The sequence below is a fragment of the Moschus berezovskii genome, chromosome 7 (genome assembly GCF_049115385.1).
Source record: "Moschus berezovskii isolate FMDL1 chromosome 7, NW_MosBer_1.0, whole genome shotgun sequence".
Classification (NCBI taxonomy): domain Eukaryota; kingdom Metazoa; phylum Chordata; class Mammalia; order Artiodactyla; family Moschidae; genus Moschus; species Moschus berezovskii.
Genome location: NC_142466.1, coordinates 48245821 through 48268355, shown reverse-complemented (window position 1 = coordinate 48268355; position 22535 = coordinate 48245821). Strand labels below are relative to the sequence as shown.

Genomic DNA, 22535 nt, shown 5'->3' with positions numbered 1-22535 from the left:
CAGAAATAAATTAGTCCCTGTTTTGAAACTATCTATAAACAATTTATGCAGTGAAAAACTAAAATGTGGACTGAACTCATTTGGCTATTTGGAGTGAGACTGACCCACTTTCTATAGTCAGCTCTACCACTGACTAGTTCTGATATTGGGTGACTTTCAATATCACCCAATATTGTACTTTCCTTATGGGTGAAATGGGGACACGAAGAGATCCTTTGCAAGATTTTGGTGAATATTAAATAAGAATGTAAGGCATTTGGCACAGTAATTGTCACCAGGCCAGTCCTCGATTAGAAAAAAATATTAATAAAAAGTAAGCTTTGCTATAAATAATAAAACTTTTGACAAGTACTCATTATACTTGTGAAGTAACTACTGTTCCAAGATGTGCTTTCTTCCTACAAATGATTTTAACTTGTGATATAACCCCTTTTAAAATATTCCATGACAAGTCTACTATTCAACAAGTACATTTTCAGTGTATTCCCTTGATGCACTGGAATAACAGTGCTCATTGAAATCTGTTTATCATTAATTTGATTTTACTTTGAGCACTCATGCTTGTTTACAATGGTTGTACTTCTATCAAATGGAAATTTTTCACTCAATTTTTATCCTAAAGGCTTGTCTGGGAATTATTATTGCTCTTCTCCACTTTTTAGGTTTTAAACTGTTTTTTCCCTTTCCCTCAGAGTATATCAGTTTTGCTGAAGCCAAGACAGTTTTCTTTTAATGGTAAATCCTTAAGAGTGCCTTAACTTTTTCACTAAAAATATTACTAAAATATTATATTTTTAATATTGATATTCACAACTAAAATTAAAGCATATTTTGTTTCCTAATTTTATTTCAAAAGTTGATTAGATGCCTTAGATATTCTATTACGTATAATTAAATTATGATAAAGACAATTTAAATATACTTAAGACATTAAACATAAAAATGTCACAAAAAGTAATTTTATGCAGCAATATAAATTTGTAGATTCAGTGACTATATTAAGACTACATATATTTTAAAGTAATAAAGCATGTATGCCATAAACTTCCAATAGTCATAATTTAAATAGTCATAAAATCCAAATAAAAGGATATTTTTCAGGTCAATTTTGTGTCAAAAATGCACAGAAAACCTTATGATTTTTAAAAGAATTTAACAAGTGTGCAAACAGATGCAACTTGTTTATTTTATTCCTTCTCTTAAAATTTTATCACTGCCAGAAAGTCTATTGGCATATTTATAATATTTAAATAAAATTTTAAAAATTGCATAAATTTTAGCAGTAAAAAAATTGTTTTTTATCACCCAGACAAAAAATAAAAATAATAATGTCATTTTTGAAATGCAAATACTTTAAATAACTTGCTAGTTGGTATTATGTAGTAGCAGGCTGACATCTCAAAGAAAACTCACAGTGGTGATGCTCTTTTATTTGGGAGTTCCATTACATGGTAGCCTTCATTTCAACAACCGAAATAGTGCTACGGGAATGCAAAAACAAAACTGCATATTTGTATTCAGTGTCTATATGTAAAACATGATGTAATGGTCTCTCCTGCTTGCTCAAATAATATAAATAATGTTAATTTTAAACCATTTATTGAATTAACATTAATGAAAAGATAAACTGTCCCTTAAGCTACTTTAAAAGGGAAACCTTTCCCCTTGCGTCTGGATCTATTTAGCGGACTCTCTCTTTAGTCACTAAGTCATGTCTGACTCTTTGCAACTCCACAGACTGTAGCCCATCAGGCTTCTCTGTCCATGGGATTTCAAGGCAAGAAGACAGGAGTGGGTTGCCATTTCCTTTTCCAGGGGATCTTCCCGATCCAGGGATTGAACCCATGTCTCTGCATTGCAGGCAGACATTTTATTGCTGAGCCACCAGGGAAGCCCCTTAGCTCTCTGACATCTGTCCCAAATACAACACCTATAAATGTAAAACAAATGTCCAGTAAAGTTTGTGACTATTTTCCACTTTCCCATCACTGATATCTGAACCATTCTTGCTTCAGTCTCACTCTATCCTGCAGCAGGTAACAAGCATGGCGGAACATCAGCAAGGGTTAATCGTGCCAGGGTGTTTGGCTTCCGAACCTGATTTTATAACCTAGTAGCTGTGTGACTCTGTGTGACTTGATGGCTCTGTGTCTCAATTCACCGTTTGTAAAATGAGTTAAAAATAATATTCACTCACAAATGAATATTGTTCTTTAAGTATTCCTTAAGTATTATTAATATAATAGTAATAACATATTATTAAGTATTCATGTCCGACTCTTTGCGACCCTGTGGATTATACAGTTCAGGGAATTCTCCAGGCCAGAATACTGGAATGGGTAGCCTTTCCCTTCTCCAGGGGATCTTCCCAACCCAACGGATCAAACCCAGGTCTCCCACATTGCAGGCAGATTCTTTATGAGCTGAGCCACCAGGGAAGCCCTAAGTATTCCTATATCCCTTTAATTTTCCTTTGCAATATTTTTCAGAATTTATAGCTATATAGTTATGTGAACATTTAACAAATATGTATCCACTGCTAAAATATAAGTTCCATGAATGCAGTGTCAAAATTCATCTTGTTCATCACTATATCCTAAACATTATAGAACAGATGCGTAAACTGTGTGGATCATGACAAACTGTGAAAAATTCTTAGAGATGGGAATAGCAGACCACCTTACCTGCCTCCTGAGAAACCTGTACGCAGGTCAAGAAGCAACAGAACCAGACATGGAATGACAAACTGGTTGAAAACTGGGAAAGGAGTACGTAAAGGTTTTATGTTGTCATCCTGCTTATTTAACTTCTATGCAGAGTGCTGGGCTGGATGAAGCATAAGCTGGAATCAAGATTGCCAGAAGAAATATCAATAATCTCAGATATGCAGATGATACCACCCTAATGGCAGAAAGAGAAGAGGAACTAAAGGGCCTCTTGATGAAAGTGAAAGAGGAGAGTAAAAAAGCTGGTTTGAAACTCAACACTCAGAAAATTAAGATTGTGTCATCTGGTTCCATCACTTTATGGCAAATAGATAGGGAAACCATGGAAACTGACAGATTTTATCTTCTTGGGCTCTAAAATCACTGCAGATGGTGATTACAACCATGAAATTAAAAGACACTTGCTCCTTGGAAGAAAAGCTATGACAAACCTAGACAGTAGAGACATCACTTTTCTGACAAAGTTCTGTATAGTCAAAGATACGGCTTTTCCAGTAGTCATGTATGGATATGAGAGTTGGACCATAAAGAAGGCTGAGTGCTAAAGAATTGATGCTTTTGAACTGTGGTGCTGGAGAAGAATTTTGAGAGTCCCTTGGACATCAAGATCAAACCAGTCAATCCTAAAGTAAATCAACCCTGAAAATTCATTGGAAGGACTGATGCTGAAGCTGAAGCTACAATGCTCTGGTCACCTGATGCGAAGAGCCAACTCATTGGAAAAGACCCTGACGTTGGGAAAGATTGAAGGCAGGAGGAAAAGGGGGCAACAGAGGATGAAATGGTTGGATGGCATCACTGACTCAATGGACCTGATTTCCAGCAAACTCTGGGAGATACTGAAGGACAGGGAAGGCTGGCGTGCTGCAGTCCATGGGGTTGCAAAGAGTTGAACACAACAGAGCGACTAAACAACAACAAAGATGCATAAGAAGTATTTGTTAAATAAATGAATACATTAATTTTAGAGACAAGTCAGAGAATCAGCCTAAGTGAACGTGATTTGCCCAAGATTATACTACCATAAGTTACAGAACTGTAAGCAGAGTTCAATTCTTCTGACTCAAAGTCCTCCATTATTTCCAGGCATTAAATCTACAATAACACAAATCATACAAAGCACTGTGCAATTATTATTCTGCAGGTTCTAGAATGAAGAGGAAAAGTATAAATTCGAGAGAAAAGGAGTATCTAATGTAGTCTGAGGGAAATTGGACCACTTAGAGGAACTGGTATTTAAGACATGAAGGAGTTAGAATGGGCAAAGAGAGTCAGGGAGACAGTTCTAGGTAAAAGAACCATTTACAAACTTGTCCAGTGATGAGATAAACTTGAGTAAGAACAGAGAAAAAGACTACTGTAATTGCAACAGAAGGACCTGGAAGATAGAGGGTGAGTCTGATGAGAGAGAAAGGCTAGATCTTATACCACAGAAAGACTTTTGTTTCTTAGCAGAAGATAAAGTCACTAAAGGGTTTTAAGAGAGTATAACACAATCAGGTTTGCATTTTCATAAGATGACACTGCCTGCACTATGGAGAGTTTGGGAAAGGGCAGACTTAGTATCTGGTTGGACACGCAGGTCAAAACAGAAATATACATAAAGACGATGCTCACATATTCAACCTAATCAACAGGGAGAGTACAGTTTACTGAGAAAGGACCATTAGTAGATAGATCAAGAGCTTAATTTCATTAAGGGGATGATAAACTCACACTAAATAGTGACAACTGTGGCTGTTATCACTGATGATTTAAAACCACTAGCTGCAATTAAGAGTAATGGTGAATTTTTATGAATTTCCATGGATTTTGGCCTGTGGTGTCGTTCCCACTGTATACACAGGCACTTATGGACCTTTTCTTTTGAAATAGAAGTCATAAGGAGTTAAGATTACAGCTGAGCCTTGACACATGAAAGCCTTTTTACCTCCAATCAGACTTCTAGGGCAGGCTTAGGGTAACACATGAAAAGATACATGGGAAAACAGCCTTCCTTTCTCTTGCATTTCTCTCTCCTTTCCCCAAAATCAAGAAATTTTAGATATGATAATACGACCATAGCTAACAAGTCTATGAGGAACGCTGGGCTGGAAGAAGCACAAGCTGGAATCAAGATTGCCGGGAGAAATATCAGTAACCTCAGATATGCAGATGACACTACCCTTATGGCAGAAAGTGAAGAGGAACTAAAAAGCCTCTTGATGAAAGTGGAAGAGGAGAGTGAAAAGGTTGGCTTGAAGCTCAACATTCAGAAAACAAAGATCATGGCATCTGGTCCCATCACTTCATGGGAAATAGATGGGGAAACAGTGGAAACAGTGTCAGTCTTTCTTTTTTGGGGCTCTAAAATCACTGCAGATGCTGACTGCAGCCATGCAATTAAAAGATGCTTACTCCTTGGAAGGAAAGTTATGACCAACCTAGATAGAATTTTAAAAAGCAGAGGCATTACTTTGCCAACCAAGGTCTGTCTAGTCAAGGCTATGGTTTTTCCCGTGGTCATGTATGGATGTGAGAGTTGGACTGTGAAGAAAGCTGATTGCTGAAGAATTGATGCTTTTGAACTGTGGTGCTGGAGAAGACTCTTGAGAGTCCCTTGGACTGCAAGGAGATCCAACCAGTCCATTCTAAAGGAGATCAGTCCTGGGTGTTCATTGGAAGGACTGATGCTAAAGCTGAAATTCCAATACTTTGGCCACCTCATGCGACGTGTTGACTCACTGGAAAAGACTCTGATGCTGGGAGGGATTTGGGGCAGGAGGAGAAGGGGACGACAGAGAATGAGATGGCTTGATGGCATCACTAACTCGATGGACATGGGTTTGAATGAACTCTGGGAGTTGGTGATGGACAGGGAGGCCTGGCGTGCTGTGATTCATGGGGTTGCAAAGAGTCAGACATGACTGAGCGACTGAACTGAAAAAGTCTATAATGGCTCATTGTTTTATGAGAAATAAATGTTATAGGGAGATCAAACCTGTAAAATTAGCTTTACTTGGCCTGGACTGAATAATGATGAGCACAGACAACTCAGAGGGTTTTCCTATAAACTGAGTAAGGAGATAGTAAGCAAAGAAATCAAGAGGTATGCTTAGATCTTTGATCTTAGAGAAGATCACTTTCTGATCTAGATTTTGTGTCATATTTTTGAATCATGTGGCAGTGTCTTATTCATTTACATTGTTTACATAAGGTAAAAAAAAAAGCCATTTAGAATGTTTGTTGGCAGTACAGACTATATAAAGCCATTTTAATTCTGGTGAGCCAGTACTTCCTGTACTAGCATATGAGGAAGTAGTTAAGTCTTCATGCCATGTCACTGGCTTACAGCCACAGCTTTTATTCCCTAGAGATGCGAGGGAAGCAAAGACCATGCATCAGGATTAGCCATATGGTATTAATTAGAATCCCCATTATCATTATCCTGGTCATCCTGTTATAGAGGTCCTGGAGCATAGGAGGTATGTGCCAAATGCACTAAATATACCAAAAGGGATGTCTATTTCAGAACTTTTTGGGCCCTGAGTTAAGAATGTTTATAGTATTTAATCTACTTGCCAATCGGGCATTTTGCAACAAGACAATTAGAGAAGAACTAAGAAAAGAGGCACTGAGGGGAAGTCAAATCTAAGAAAAGTTCAGACTGCTTTGGTCACATGAGGATCTGCCCATAATTTAAAAGCTAAAATGAATCTTGCTTAATTTTCATATATACATAATTGGCATCATTTAGGCACACAGAGTCGGACACGACTGAAGTGACTTAGCAGCAGCAGCAGCAGCAGGCACAATCACCATTAAGAAACATACAAACACATGTAGATCAGCAAACAGGAAGGGATTTTAAAGAGGGAAAGAAGAATATTTTAACCAACACACTAAATAAAATTCACCTGTATTTTATTTATATTAGAATACTTACATAGGTCCTTGAGGTATTTTACTATATATTTTAATTTATACTTTGTCATCATATTTATAAAACTACTATTTTCTAATTAAATAAGCATATATGCATAGTTTAAAAGTGAATATGTCTTCTTGACTGCTTTGGGTGATAAAATGTAACATTGCCTAATCTGGTATAATCTAGCAAAATCTGGATTCAGTCCAAATCCAGTACAATACAACAAAGTGAGCCAGTGCTGAATCATATAAGCATGTACATCTATCCCTCAATATATTAACCAACCTTGTATATATTAACTTCAGCATTTTAGCTTTACAATATGTTGAACATGTTGATATCTTGGCACTATCCAGAAATTATGAAGAGAATTTTTTTTCTACATCTTTAGTGATTAGAAGCATGGGTATGAAAATGAGACTGAATACTTAAAAGAGGTCTCCACCGCTTGCTAGATATATAACCTTTTAGTCTCTCTGTGCCTTAGCTTCCTTCCTGAATCTCAGATTCTCATCAGTAAAACAGTATGAAGTAGCACCTATCTCAAAGCATTGTTGTATGTATTAAATGCTTTATTATATATATAAGGGACTTAGGACTATGTTTGGCACATAGTAAGTGCTCCCGGAATGTTAGCCTTCACTTTCATCATCATTGTAATTATCCTTCATTCTTTTCCTGGGCACTTGGATAGAGTCAACAAGATACATATTTAACTTTTTCCTCTCAGTTCCTAGCCCAAAGCCTTATCAGAAGCATCAATCTTCCTTATTTTCCAGTCAACAACGTTTTTATTTTTTAATTCAAGTATAGTTGATTTACAATACTGTGGTAGTTTCAGCTATATATATATATGTTTATCCCTGGAGAAGGAAATGGCAGCCCACTCCAGTATTCTTGCCTGGAAAATTCCATGGACAGAGGAATCTGGTGGGCTACAGTCCACGGGGACACAAAGAGTCGGACACGACTGAGTGACCAAGCACAAGCACATGTATATTTATATATGTCTGCAAATTTTTTCTCAGTTCTTTTCCATTACACTTTATTATAAAACGTTGGGTAAATTTCCCTGTGCCATATGGCAAAACCTTGTTTATCTACTCTATATACAGTAGTGTGCATCTGTTAAACCTATGTGTTAGTCGCTCAGTGGGGTCTGACTCTTTGCAGCCCCATGGACTGTAGCCCACCAGGCTCCTCTGTCCATGGAATTCTCTAGGCAAGAATACTGGAGTGGGCTGCCATTCCCTTCTTCTGGAGATCTTGACCCAAGGATCGAATCCAAGTCTTTTGCATTGCAGGCAGCTTCTTTATCGTCTGAGCCACCAGGGAAGCCCAATTTATATTACTATTAATCCTATATTCCCCAATTTATCCCTCCCCTGCTTTCCTTTTGGTAACCATAATTTTGTTTTCCATGTCTGTATGTCTGATAAATTTATTTGTAACTATTTTCTTTAGATTCCACATATAAATATCATGTATTTGTCTTTGTCTGATTTACTTCACTTGGTATGATAATTTCTAGGACCACCTATGTTGCTGCAAATGGCATTATCTGATTCTGTTTTATGGTTGAGTAATACTAAGGATTTTTAAGTCCAGTGATTCTCAAGCTTTTCTTTTACACAGACACTTTTATAGCATATTGAAATATTCCATGTATTTTTCCATGATATCATCTACAATTTTAGAATCTTTTGACTAATAAAATATGAACAAAAGGATTTAGGGACCCCCTGAAATTCTATACGGGCTCTCTGGAGTCTAAGACTCTTTGGTTAGAAACCATCATTTGATAATTAATATTTAGATTAAAATAAAATTCAGAACTTTTTAGAAAGCTTTGTGGGTCATAGCTCATTTAGCTTCTCTTACCTCACCCATGACTGCTATGGGTGTCTCTCCTGTTGCCTGAGCAACACGATGTTCTACTAAGTAGAACATGTATTCGTCGTAGAGTAGACGGATCAGGTGGAAGGAGCCAAAGCTAGCAGCACTGCGTAGAGTTAAGTCCCGAATAACCATTGAGCTGTTCCAAGAGAAAAGACACAGATGCAGCCAGTGTTAGTGACCAGGATTAGCGTTCAGCCTACTTTTCCTATTAAAAGAAGTTATAGGTCTAATAGATTGGTATAGTGCATGACTTTCCATGGAATAATTTCATAAATGAAGCAGTTGGCTCAACTCTTTCAAACAGAGTGGTAAAGAGGTAATCTTCATTAGGACTTGACTAGATCCTTATGAGAACTAGATAGGTACTCACTGGGAAAAACCATTTTACTATCATAAGCAACTTCACAAACGGGTCAGAATCAATTAAAAAAAAGATTTTTGGAAGGCTGACAATTCATCACCATAAGAAAAAGCATCTCAAAGTGAAAGTCTTATGATGATGGGTAAACACTATATCACCAATCTCTCAATGACTTCTGAGGTACACTTTGGGGAAAATATGTATTTGTCCCTGACTAAGTTTACAAAATAATACTAAGCAATGCTTACAAATACACAAGCAAGTTTACAAATATACTAAGCAATGTTCCCAGATGTGGCAATGCAGAATGTAGGAGAGGACATACAGGGATCCTTGCAACTTCTGCTGGAAGGCAAATTTATTAAGTGATTCTTCTTCCTTACTGATTTCCATTAAATTAAGGTGATTTTCCCATTAGCAATAGCATAATAAAGTCAATTAAAAATGCATAACCTCGAAAAATATGAATGTGTAACTATAAAATACCAAAATATGAGATACATTTTAATTAAATACTAACAATACACTCTATTATACTCAAAACAGAAGTAAGTCAAAATAAAATTTTGGCTTCATTGAAGACATGTCAATTATTAACCTTGACCATGCACTTCAAATCTCCTTAATATTTTTAACTTAGAGTCAGAGTAGGATGTGTGTGTATGTGTGTGTTTCCCTTCACTTTCATTTAGCGTCTTTCTCTAGAGATTTTTGTCCTACACAAACTAAAACAGCCTTTATATTCTCAGATAGGAGGAAGAGATAGAGTCTCACAAATGTGTGGGCTAATATTCCCTTGATGGTTCAGTGGTAAAGAATGCGCCTGTCAATGTAGGAGAATGTGGGTTTGATCCCTGGGTTGGGAAGATCCTCTGGAGAAAGAGATGGCAACCCACTACAGAATTTTTGCCTGAGAAATTCTATGGACAGAGAATCCTGGCAGGCTACAGTTCATGGGGTCACAGAGTCAGACAAGACTTAGTGACTGAACAACAAACAATATTCCCAAGCCTTATTTTGCAATGAAGAATGGTAAAATGCCAGACAGATGGAAAAACAGAAGACTGTACTTTTCTCTTTCACTTTTAACCTTAATTATGTAGTGGCTACTAATACATCAAATTCTACACACTCAACTTGGCAAGTGACAGATCACCATTGTACATCTAAAACCCTAAAGCCCTGGATTCTGATTCTGGTTTTTCATTAATTCACTGCCAATCTCAAAAAACACCATTTCCACAAGAGTGTTATCTTTTTGGGTGAAAATAAAAGCAATACTTTTGGCCTTATCTAATTTATGTGATTATTTCAAGGATAAAATATGTTAAAGGTTGTGAAATAAACTTATGAATGAATAGAACAAGACTCAAATATAAGTGATTATGATCCTAATACATAGAACAGGAGGAGCTGAGCTTCTCACGCTCATTTGGTTATGGCAACAGGTGTTACAATAAGATGGCAGAGAATCTCCCCTTCTGTGGATTTACTTACTAAAAAGAAAAAAAACCCATAGTTTTTCATCCATAGGTTTGGAGTGAGATCCACATTAATCACTATATGATCTTGATTGTACATCATTCAACATTTTAAGGATCAAAATTAGCTTGAGAGTCAAGTGAGATAATGTATGTGAGATCCTAAGAAAACTGACTATTGCTACACTATTACGTATGCTGGAGTTCAGTTCAGTTCAGTCCCTCGGTCATGTCTGCCTCTTTGCAACCCCATGGACTGCAGCAGGCCAGGCCTCCCTGTCCATCACCAATTCCTGGAATTTGCTCAAACTCATGTCCATTGAGTTGGTGATGCCATTCAACCAATTCATCCTCTGTCGTCCCCTTCCCCTCCCACCTGCAGTCTTTCCCAGCATCAGGGTCTTTTCCAATGAGTCAGTTCTTCGCATCAGGTGGCCAAAGTATTGGAGTCTCAACTTCAACATCAGTCCTTCCAATGAATATTCAGGACTGATTTCCTTTAGGATGGTCTGGTTGGATCTCCTTGCAGTCCAAGGGACTTTCAAGAGTCTTCTCCAACACCACAGTTCAAAAGCATCAATTCTTTGGCGATCAGCTTTCTTTATAGTCCAACTCTCACATCCATACATGACCACTGGAAAAACCATAGCCTTGACTAGACGGGCCTTTGTTGACAAAGTAATGTCTCTGCTTTTTAATATGCTGTCTAGGTTGGTCATAACTTTCCTTCCAAGGAGTAAGCGTCTTTTAATTTCATGGTTGCAATCACCATCTGCAGTGATTTTGGAGCCCCCAAAAATAAAGTCAGCCACTGTTTCACCATCTATTTGCCATGAAGTGATGGGACCAGATGCCAAGATCTTACTTTTTGGAATGTTTGAGCTTTAAGCCAACTTTTTCACTCTCCTCTTTCACTTTCATCAAGAGGCTTTTTAGTTCTTCTTCACTTTCTGCCATAAGGGTGGTATCATCTGCACATGTGAGGTTATTGATATTTCTCTTGGCAATCTTGATTCCAGCTTGTGCTTCCTCCAGCCAAGCATTTCTCATGATGTACTCTGCATAGAAGTTAAATAAGCAGGGTGACAATATACAGCCTTGATGTACTCCTTTTCCTGTTTGGAACCAGTCTATTGTTCCATGTCCAGTTCTAACTGTTGCTTCCTGACCTGCATACAGGTTTCTCAAGAGACAGATCAGGTGGTCTGGTATTCCCATCTCTTTTAGAATTTTCCACAGTTTATTGTGATCCACACAGTCAAAGGCTTTGGCATAGTCAATGAAGCAGAAATAGATGGTTTTCTGGAACTCTTGCTTTTTCCACGATCCAGTGGATATTGGCAATTTGCTCTCTGGTTCCTCTGCCTTTTCTAAAACCAGCTTGAACATCTGGAAGTTTACGGTTCACGTATTTCTGAAGCCTGGCTTGGAGAATTTTGAGTATTACTTTACTAGTGTGTGAGATGAGTGCAATTGTGTGGTTGTTTAAGCATTCTTTGGCATTGCCTTTCTTTGGGATTGGAATGAAAACTGACCTTTTCCAGTCCTGTGGCCACTGCTGAGTTTTCCAAATTTGTTGGCATATTGAGTGTAGCACTTTCACAGCGTCATCTTTCAGGATTTGAAATAGCTCAACTGGAATTCCATCACCTCCACTAGCTTTGTTCGTAGTGATGCTCTCTAAGGCGCACTTGACATCACATTCTAGGATGTCTGGCTCTAGGTGAGTGATCATAACATCGTGATCATCTGGGTCCTGAAGATCTTTTTTGTACAGTTCTTCTGTGTATTCCTGCCACCTCTTCTTAATATCTTCTGCTTCTTTTAGGTCCTTATCATTTCTGTCCATTATTGAGCCCATCTTTGCATGAAATGTTCCCTTGATATCTCTAAATTTTTTGAAGAGATCTCATCTTTCCCATTCTATTGTCTTCCTCTATTTCTTTGCATTGATTGCTGAGGAAGGCTTTCTTATCTCTCCTTGCTATTCTTTGGAACTCTCCATAAAATGGTTATATCTTTCCTTTTCTCCTTTGCTTTTTGCTTTCCTTCTTTCCACAGCTATTGGTAAGGCCTCCTCAGACAGCCATTTTGATTTTTTGCATTTCTTTTTCTCTGAGATGGTCTTGATTCCTGTCTCCTATACAATGCCACGAACCTCCGTCCATAGTTCATCAGGCACTCTATCAGATCTAGTCCCTTAAATCTATTTCTCACTTCCTCTGTATAGTCATAAGAGATTTGATTTAGGTCATACCTGAATGGTCTAGTGGTTTTCTCCAATCTCTTCAATTTCAGTCTGAATTTAGCAATAAGGAGTTCATGATCTGAGCCAAAGTCAGCTCCTGGTCTTGTTTTTGCTGACTGTATAGAGCTTCTCCATCTTTGGCTGCAAAGAATATAATCAATCTGATTTCGGTGTTGACCATCTGGTGATGTCCACGTGTAGAATCTTCTCTTGTGTTGTTGGAAGAGGGTATTTGCTATGACCAGTGCGTTCTCTTGGCAGAAATCTATTAGCCTTTGCCCTGCTTCATTCCGTGCTCCAAGGCCAAATTTGTCAAGGTGTTTCTTGACTTCCTACTTTTGCATTCCAGTTCCCTATAACGAAAAGGACATCTTTTTCGGGTGTTAATTCTAGAAAGTCTTATAGGTCTTCATAGAACTGTTCACCTTCAGCTTCTTCAGGGTTACTGGTTGGGGCATAGACTTGGATTACCATGATATTGAATGGTTTGCCTTATAAGTAAACAGAGATTATTCTGTCGCTTTTGAGATTGCATCCAGGTACTGCATTTTGGACTCTTTTGTTGACCATGATGGCTACTCCATTTCTTCTAAGGGAATCATAACAAGTATATATGATTAACCTTATTCAAAATTAAAATAAATACAAATTAAAGTAAATACCATATATTATATATTATACTATAAGAAATTAAAAGATCAGCGCTGAAGAGGGTATGGGGAAAGAACTCTCATTCATTGTTTCTTCAAGCATAAATTCACAAAACTTTTATGAAGGGAAATTTGGCAACAAATGTCAAAATTAAAAATGCACAAATGCTTTCACCTAGCAGTTCTAATTCTAGAGATGTACACAAATGAGCAAAGACAGTTTTAATTGCAGCAATATTTATACTAGTGAGAAAACAGGGGGCAACACTAGATAACCACTTGCAGGATACTAGGTTAAAAATGGCTCATTCATATATGGAAATTTATACAACACTTTAAAGAATTGCGCTTCCTGAGTAGTTCAAATGGTAAAGAATCCACCTGCAATGTGGAGGCCTGAGTTTGACTCCTTTGTTAGGAAGACACCCTGGGGAAGGGAATGGTAATCCACTCCAGTATTCTTGCCTGGAGAATTCCATGGATAGAACAGCCTGGCAAGTCACAGTCCATGGTGTCACAAAGAGGGTCAGACGTGACTGGGCAATTTCACTCACTTTAAAGAAATGAAGAGAGATTACACATAAAAGTATTAAGACGGAAAGATGTCTATGATAAAATGTTAAGTGAAAGAAGGAAAACGTGTAATATGAGCCCATTTAACATAGAAACTATCTGCAAAGTTCTTGAAAAAGTCCTACCTCTAAACAAATGGGAATGGTTAATACTTATTAGCCTCAAGATAGCACACTTCATTAAATTAGTATTAGTCAATTTAAAAATGCAAATTTATTTGAAGATAAACATGCAACTTTATATAAAGATAAACACTAAAGTATGTTTTATATTTGTACTGCAAGTCCAAAACCCACCTAAATGTTCAAGAATAAGAGACAAAAGGAATGTTTAAATAATGTATGCATGAGTGCTTGCTAAGTTGCTTCAGTTGTGTCTGACTCTTTGTCACCCCATGGACTGCAGGCTCCTCTGTCCATGGGATTCTCCAGGTGAGAACACCGGAGTGGGTTGCCACTTTATACAAAATGGAATATTGGAAAGACATTCAAAATTATGTTTCTTAAAATATGCTTGAGGTATAATGTTAAGGGAAAAATACAGATAATAGACTCTGATAAACAACTGGATCTCAATTTTATATAAAACTGAAAGAAAACATTTTACCATTGGTCTTTCTGGGTAGTAAATTATGGATAATTTAAGTTTATTCTTCGTACAGTATTTGTATTTTTCAGGTTTCCTAAAGTGAGTATATACTAATTTCATAATAAAAATGGTTTATTTTAAAAGAAGACATTTATTATAGAAAAACAATCCTGTGTCAGTTGAATGTCAGTAAATCTTTACAGGGATAGATATGACAGATACAGAATGAATTATATATACATATATATATATATATGTTTCTAAATCCAACTTTTAGGCCTTTATATTTCCCTCAAAATAATGTAAATGACGAAGAAAAATATTCATATTGAGTAGCTTTATGGTATTTGTAAAAGAGATGCAAAGCCAATTTCTTTTTTCCAAGAGAATTCATTTTCATTCATTCAATAGATATTTATTGTGCTCTTGCTGTGTGTCAGAGTCTTGTTCTACAGCAAGTCAGACAAAAGTTTGGTTTCATCAGAGCTCACATTCTAGTAGGACAGATGGTTGATAAAAACAGAGTAGATACAAATTATAAAGTTAGGTAGTGGTAAATCCTATGAAAAAAGTAAATCAGGTCAAGAGACTGGAGAGTGATGGGCTCTGGAACTTAAAGTCAGGGTGTCAGGAAAACTTTTTGAGGAGGTGATAAGTGAGCAGAAATGAGAGTGAAGTGAGGGAGTGAGCCATGTGAACACGTGAACTTTCCTAGCAGAAAGGAGAGCAAATGCTTAGACTGAGGCAGAACTATGTTTGTTTTATTGAAAGAACAGCCCAGAAGCTGCAGCTGGGAAGACATGAGCAAAGAGAATATATATGATGGGACTAGAAATCACTAGCAGCTGGATCATGGAGGGTCTGTAGGTCATGATAAGGGCTTCATATTCTATCCCAAGTGTTTTGGAAACTTTTTGACAATTGGGCAATCACCTTACTGCAGCATAAAGACATAGGTAACACAAAATTCTGTTGGAAAATGAAAAAAAAAAAAAAGTGTGCTGACCTCCAATAATAATAGTTATTTTTGAAAGTACTGATAATCTGCTATGAAATTACTGTCACATGTTTAGAAGAGAATCAGTTGAATTATATTATTAATATAATAATATAATATTATTATATTATATTATTAATAATGTCTATGTCTACTTTATGCTCTCTGTGTTGGGCCTCTGCCCTACAAGCCAAGTATCAAATGACACAATTAATAGTTTAATTGGAAACTTATTGTCTGATTCAGATTTCTGTAAGACGTGTTACAAAATTGACTCCACTGAATTTCATGTTGCTAAGCATCGGACACGACTGAGCGATTTCACTTTCACTTTTCACTTTCACGCATTGGAGAAGGAAATGGCAACCCACTCCAGTGTTCCTGCCTAGAGAATCCCAGGGACAGCGGAGCCTGGTGGGCTGCTGTCTATGGGGTCGCACAGAGTCGGACACGACTGAAGCGATTTAGCAGCAGCAGCAGCAAAACCACGAACTCAACTCTCTAAAATTGGAGTTAAAACTGTTAATTATTTTATAACGGATGAGAAATACCTTTGTGTATATATCTTCATAATTCATGGTGTGAAAATTGAAACATATACTTGAACACATGATACTCAATCCACCTCTTTATGTATTTGGGGAGACATCAAACATTCCTAAGAAGAAAGGTGAGAACATCACACCTGTGACCTCCCCCACCTCCCTGTGAACTATCCTCAAACAGTGCTTACAGCTAATTCCAAAATTGGAAGATTTATATATTGTTCAGCTGTAGGCAAACTAGGTTCTCTGTGCCCCCTTGCAAGTTATTGTATCAAAGCTATAAATTTTAATTCTTTAAAAATGGGATGTTTGGTTGACCCTCAAGATGGCCCTGAGGAATTCTGTGTTCTGTTATTCACAAAATACCCAAGCTGAGAAACGGCCCACTTAACTTCTGCACTGCTGCCCAAGAAAGGTGGCAATATTTTTTCCACCTCCCAGGGAGCCAGCAGTAGATATTCAAAGCCATGTTAGGCAAGGAGAGACCCCCATTTGGAGCAGAGGGTGTCTGCAGCAACATGTCCACTACCGCTATTGCGACTCTCTGCCAGTCCATTCCTTGCATATACATGTGGATCTATACGCAGAATTTTAGAAATTATGAGATTAATCAACTTCAGAAAATGAACGGTTGGTATATGTGACTGCAAAATTCTTATTACAAAGCCAAAAACATTTAAAAAATACTCTGTAACTCTGCTTCTGTTTGTGAATGAAGTTTTCATTACTCAATATGCTCTTATGCCTCAGTAAAAAACAGGTCAGATTTTAAAGTCTCTACGTTACTAAGCTATTGACTTCGCCCACCAGCAGGAGGTATGCATCTTTCTGAATATGCCTTTCCTTCTGTAGCCCTGAACTGTACACCTTCAAGACTTTTTGAAATGAAAATAATAACCATAATAGTGTCTAATAATAGCAAGCCAATTATCCCCAACTCAGGGCGGACAGAGGGCAGGCAAGTGATGATCTACTGGGTTTGTATATCTGCAGAGAACAAGAAACACAAGTAAGTAATTTTCTCTCCTTTCAAGATACTGCAGCAGATCTCTGTGGAGACAAAGGCTCCAGGGGTGTATTTCTAAAACGATACCTACTAAACAGATTTTAAAAAATCCTCAGGGAGGAGTAAGGGCAAGCCTGATGTAACAGCATAAGAAAGCAGTAAGAAGAAGAAGAAGAAAAGGAAAGAAAAAACCCTTGCTTTTTCTGATACAGAGGATGTACTGTGCTTTTGTTCCTATAGGTTTTGGAGCAACAGCTAGTACAAAATCTGTTTTTTCATGAAGCATATATACCATCTACATGATTTTCTGAGGAAAAAGATGGATGAAATCAACTTGCAAACAAATGGGAAAATATCTGAAATCTTTTAAAGAAATGTTCCCAAGTTAAAATTTTGAATTCCATTAATACTACTACTATTGCTACATCTACTTTGAGAATACTGTGGTATTGTTTTCCAAATCTTTCCCATATATCAAGGGAAAACATATCAACACATTTCTCACTGACACCCAGATCTAAACCTAGGGCTGGCTTTAATGAAGCATATCAGTGGGGCATAGAGTTAGATAGCACCTTAATAAGGTGCTTTATAAACCCTAAAGTATTACATATAAGAGAGACAAAATGGTGGAATTATTCCATTCCAAAATAAAAACAAAACACCACCACCACTGCTAGGCTTTCTTTCATAGCATTTATTTAACTCTGGGAATGGGTTCAATCTCAGGGTCAGGAAGATACCCTGGAGGAGGAAATGGCAACCCACTCCAGTATTCTTGCCTGGAGAATTCCATGGACAGAGGAGCCTGGAGGGCTACAGTCCATGGGCTCTCCAAGTGTCAGACTTGACTGGGCAGGTATGCAGACACTAGAAAATCATTTTCAGGATGTAAGGATAATTTAACTCCTAATTAAACATATATGGAATCTACAACTCTACTTCAGTTTAAGAAAGAAGAATTGGGACTAAATCAATTGAAAAAGAAAGAAATCACAATAAAAACCTTCTACCATGATAATGGAATCTTTGGTTCCATCCTTATAAAGGTAATCAAAATAAGATGGAAATCCTATAATTTGGGCTTAGTGGGTTCACAATTTCTACTAGTCTCTAAACTTTGCTACTTCTTTGCATATCATCTCTCCTCACAACTGCTTTGGACTCACTGCTGATGTCCAGATGATGACCACAGCGTACCCATAGCCACAGTCAGTGGTAGGTCCTATAGCCACTATTTTGATGAGTGCATGGTTGCACAGGAACTAAATTAGGGACTGCCTGAAACTGCAATACTTTGGCCACCTCATGTGACGAGTTGACTCACTGGAAAAGACTCTGATGCTGGGAAAGGTTGGGGGCGGGAGGAGAAGGGGACGACAGAGAATGAGATGGCTGGATGGCATCACCGACTCTGTGGACATGAGTTTGTGTGTACTCCGGGAGTTGGTGATGGATAGGGAGGCCTGGCGTGCTGTGATTCATGGGGTTGCGGAGAGTCGGACACGACTGAACGACTGAACTGAACTGACTGAAAGTTCAAAGTAGATATGGCTTTTAGAAAGGCCATTATGATCTAAAGAAGAAAAGAAATGAACTCTCACCACAAGAGTAAATGCTGCGGTCAAAACTGTAACTTACCTAACATCTTAAGAAATGGAACTCCATCTGTCAATTCCATCCTATGCCATATATATGGTATATATGCCAACTTGCACAGGGTTTGTTTTTAAACCCTGGAGTAGACCTATGGTCAATGGCTCATCACAACATTTGATATCATATATAAGTAATTTTTCTATTCTGGGGTTCTTCTATGTCTAAAAAAATACATTTATTTATATATTATTTTAGTCCAAAAGCAATTCATTTTGAATTATCTACTAGATTATTGGGTATTAAACTAGCTATACATTAGAATCACCAGGAGTAACCTTTCTGAAAAAAAAATTTTCTGATTATCCCTACTGCTAATTACTACTTTCTAACCACCATGATTTTGAGTAAGTTTTGGGAAGTAGGTAGGAGCTTTGTTTTTCTTTCCACTAATTCTGAGGTGCAGCTAGGTTTGAAAACAATTTTAATTGATCAAATTAAAAAATTAACTAGAATGTTCTGAGCATCCATCTGAATTGCCTGGATGGAACTTTAAAACAGATTGCTGGGCCTCTCCGCAATTCGTGATTAAGGTAGGTTTGGGGGAGGGGTCTGAAAGTACTTTTAATGTGTTTCCAAGCAACAGTGATGCTACTGGTCTAGGGAATGGCAGTTTGAGAATCCCTAAACTAGAGAATAAAAAGAAGAGTGGCGGAAAGCCTAAATGATACATATTTGCCAAAAGGAGGACTTTCCTGACTATTGTTAAGCACATAATCTAGACTGGAATCTCTGATGTTCCCATCTGAAAACTTACTAGGGCTCTGAATAACAGGCTTTCTTTTCCCAGCAGAAATTTTATTTCCAAAAGCCTCCTGTTTCAATTCCATGATGTTGTAATCATGAGCTGGGCTGAAGATAATCACAACAGAGAGTTTCTACATACTAAATTCCTCACTCTTCTCTTTTCTTTTTTTCTGAGAAGCAGGTACATACATAGTTGCAGAATAGGAAAAATTGAGATGATACCTGTAGAAAGACCATTTTAACAGAAATTGCCTGGCAGCTTTAGGAAAACTGGGTCTTCCTTCATAGGGTTTCAGTGCTTGCATCATCACATTGTCAAGCCACGCTGCCCACTGCTCCAGGGTGCTCTGCTGCTGAAGAGTCATCTTGAAGTCTGTTTCTAGTCTCTGAACCATGTTGTCATCACACTGGCACACCCAGGAAGCCTGCTCCTGGGACAGTACACAGAAAGCAAAGGACAAGTTCAAGTCAGCATTTTTTCACTGAATGTAAGCACACAAACCATATGCATGAATGGCAAACTATATTGAAAGTGCAAAACAATTAAATGAATTAAGAAAAATGAAAGTTATGACCAACCTGCTGCTGCTGCTGCTAAGTCACTTCAGTCGTGTCCGACTCTGTGTGACCCCACAGACAGCAGCCCACCAGGCTCCCCCGTCCCTGGGATTCTCCAGGCTAGGTAGCATATTAAAAAGCAGAGACATTACTTTGCCAACCAAGGTCCGTCTAGTCAAGGCTATGGTTTTTCCCGTGGTCATGTATGGATGTGAGAGTTGGACTGTGAAGAAAGCTGATCGCCGAAGAATGCTTTTGAACTGTGGTGTTGGAGAAGACTCTTGAGAGTCCCTTGGACTGCAAGGAGATCCAACCAGTCTATTCTAAAGGAGATCAATCCTGTTCATTGGAAGGACTGATGCTAAAGCTGAAACTCCAACACTTTGGCCACCTCATGCGACGAGTTGACTCACTGGAAAAGAGTCTGATGCTGGGAGGGATTCGGGGTGGGAGGAGACGGGGACGACAGAGAATGAGATGGCTGGATGGCATCACCGACTCAATGGACATGAGTTTGAGTGAACTGCAGGAGTTGGTGATGGACAGGGAGACCTGGCGTGCTGTGATTCATGGGGTCGCGGAGAGTTGGACACGATTGAGCGACTGAACTGAACTGAAGAAAAATGAATGGCTACTTGCCAGTTGTTAAGGAAACTAACATCACTTCTGTGCATGAAAAAGTGCTGTGACATAAAGGTATGACTTGGTGTTCTACATTAGCTAGTCTGTGAAAGACTAAAATACATGTTAAGAAGAAGAGGAGCCTGAACTTACAGTATGTAGTCTTTTCCTAGTTTTCATACTCTTTTACTTCTCCATCAGATAAACTAAAGTCAATTAATTTAAAAAGATTTAGGGTAAGTCAGATGGATAAATAGATTCAATTGGCTAAAAGTGGTCCCTCAGGATTAAGACAAAAACAATGAATGATACAAGGCAGAAGCAGATGCTGTATGAGTTTCATGGGAAAGAATCTGAAGTCTCAAGGACTCTCAAGGTAAAAGCTATGAATGCAAATTAATTCACAGAATGGAAGACAACGATAACCAAAACTACATTAGAGAAAATGTAGGGACACTACCTACCAAGAAATTTGATTACTATAGTTTTGCTTCTGGTTTTGATAGGAGAGTTTCATGTTTGGTAATAGGGATGAAAATAGAAACTTTTAAAGTTAATTTTCAATGGCTGCCGTAAGTTTTGCAATGTTTCTAGTGCTGTGCTGCATTTTAAGATTAAAAAAATACTATCCTCTTTCAGGTCGGAACATAAATCTGATAACATTAATATAATATTTGAGTGAAGACTTGGATTTTAACATAGGGCCTGAATCCACCTACTTGATTTTAAGCAATTCATTTAATCTACGTGGGCCTCATTTTCCCCAAGCATAAAATTAGAGAAGCGAAATGTGACAAGAATTTTTAAGCCAGGTTCATTGTGTCCAGATAATATTTTCAACGTAGAGTTCTGTGGAGGGGTGTCTGTGAAAGTTCTAATTCTATATGTAAAACATTATCAATATGTATGTGTGTTTCTGAAAAGTCTCTATAGCTTTCAATCTGTCTGTTCTCAGAGGACAAATTTATTTAAATTAAACTTTCAACTGAATCAATCCATAATCTACACCTTCTGATTCCAGGATCTCTCCTGACCCCACAGACTTTACCTTATTCAAAAGACATTTCAACTGGGAGGTACCTCAAATAGAAACTGGCTAAACTCAATTCATTTTTCTTTCTCAGGGAAATTTAGGGCTTCTTCCAAATTCCCAGCTGATGATGCCATCTACTAACCTTCCTTCTCGTATCTAATCAATAATAAAGCCTTTCAGATTTTTACCTCCTAAGTATCACCTTTCGGAGAAGGCAATGGCAAGCCACTCCAGTACTATTGCCTAGAAAATCCCATGGATGGAGGAGCCTGGTAGGCTGCAGTCCATGGGGTCACTAAGGGTCGGACACGACTGAGAGACTTCACTTTCACTTTTCACTTTCACACATTGGAGAAGGAAATGGCAACCCACTCCAGTGTTCTTGCCTGGAGAATCCCAGGGACGGGGGAGCCTGGTGGGCTTCCGTCTATGGGGTCACACAGAGTCGGACACGACTGAAGTGACTCAGCAGCAGCAGCAGCAGCAAGTATCACCTTTAAGTATTTTAAGTACACTAAAATACAATGATTAAATTTGAAAGTACAAATAAAAAGAAACAAAACATTAACAGTATCTAAAATGCCAACATTAAGAGAGAACTACAACATGCGAATTTTCAAACTGTTCACAAGCAATATATACATATGCATATACACATATATATATTATTTTAAAGAGGATCATATTATACATTTTACTTGATATTTTGCTTAGTTTCACTTTATATATAGGCAAATGAGGAGCTACATTTATTGTTCAATAACTCAATTTGCTTCAATGCATTTATATACCATTATTTACAAAGTCAATTCCAGATGGCTGCACATTTATGGTCATTCCAAATTTTTACTCTTAGGAATAATGCTGGAATTAGCAATCTTGTGACTACATCTTTGCTTAGTTTGTACTTATTTCTATATAATAGATTTACATAAG

At 37.7% G+C, this 22535-nt stretch overlaps 1 protein-coding gene across 6 annotated transcripts in view; it reads right to left on the bottom strand.

The window, feature by feature from the left end:
- RFX3 (regulatory factor X3) overlaps positions 1-22535 on the bottom strand; it is a 327736-nt gene that overhangs the window by 19695 nt on the left and 285506 nt on the right. For all 6 annotated transcript variants that reach the window (XM_055428303.2, XM_055428302.2, XM_088837912.1 and 3 more), the window contains 2 exons: positions 19610-19818; positions 8518-8671 (listed from right to left, as the gene is read on the bottom strand). In XM_055428303.2, coding sequence (XP_055284278.1) covers positions 8518-8671; positions 19610-19818 — 363 coding nt within the window. The remainder of the gene's footprint in view (positions 1-8517; positions 8672-19609; positions 19819-22535) is intronic.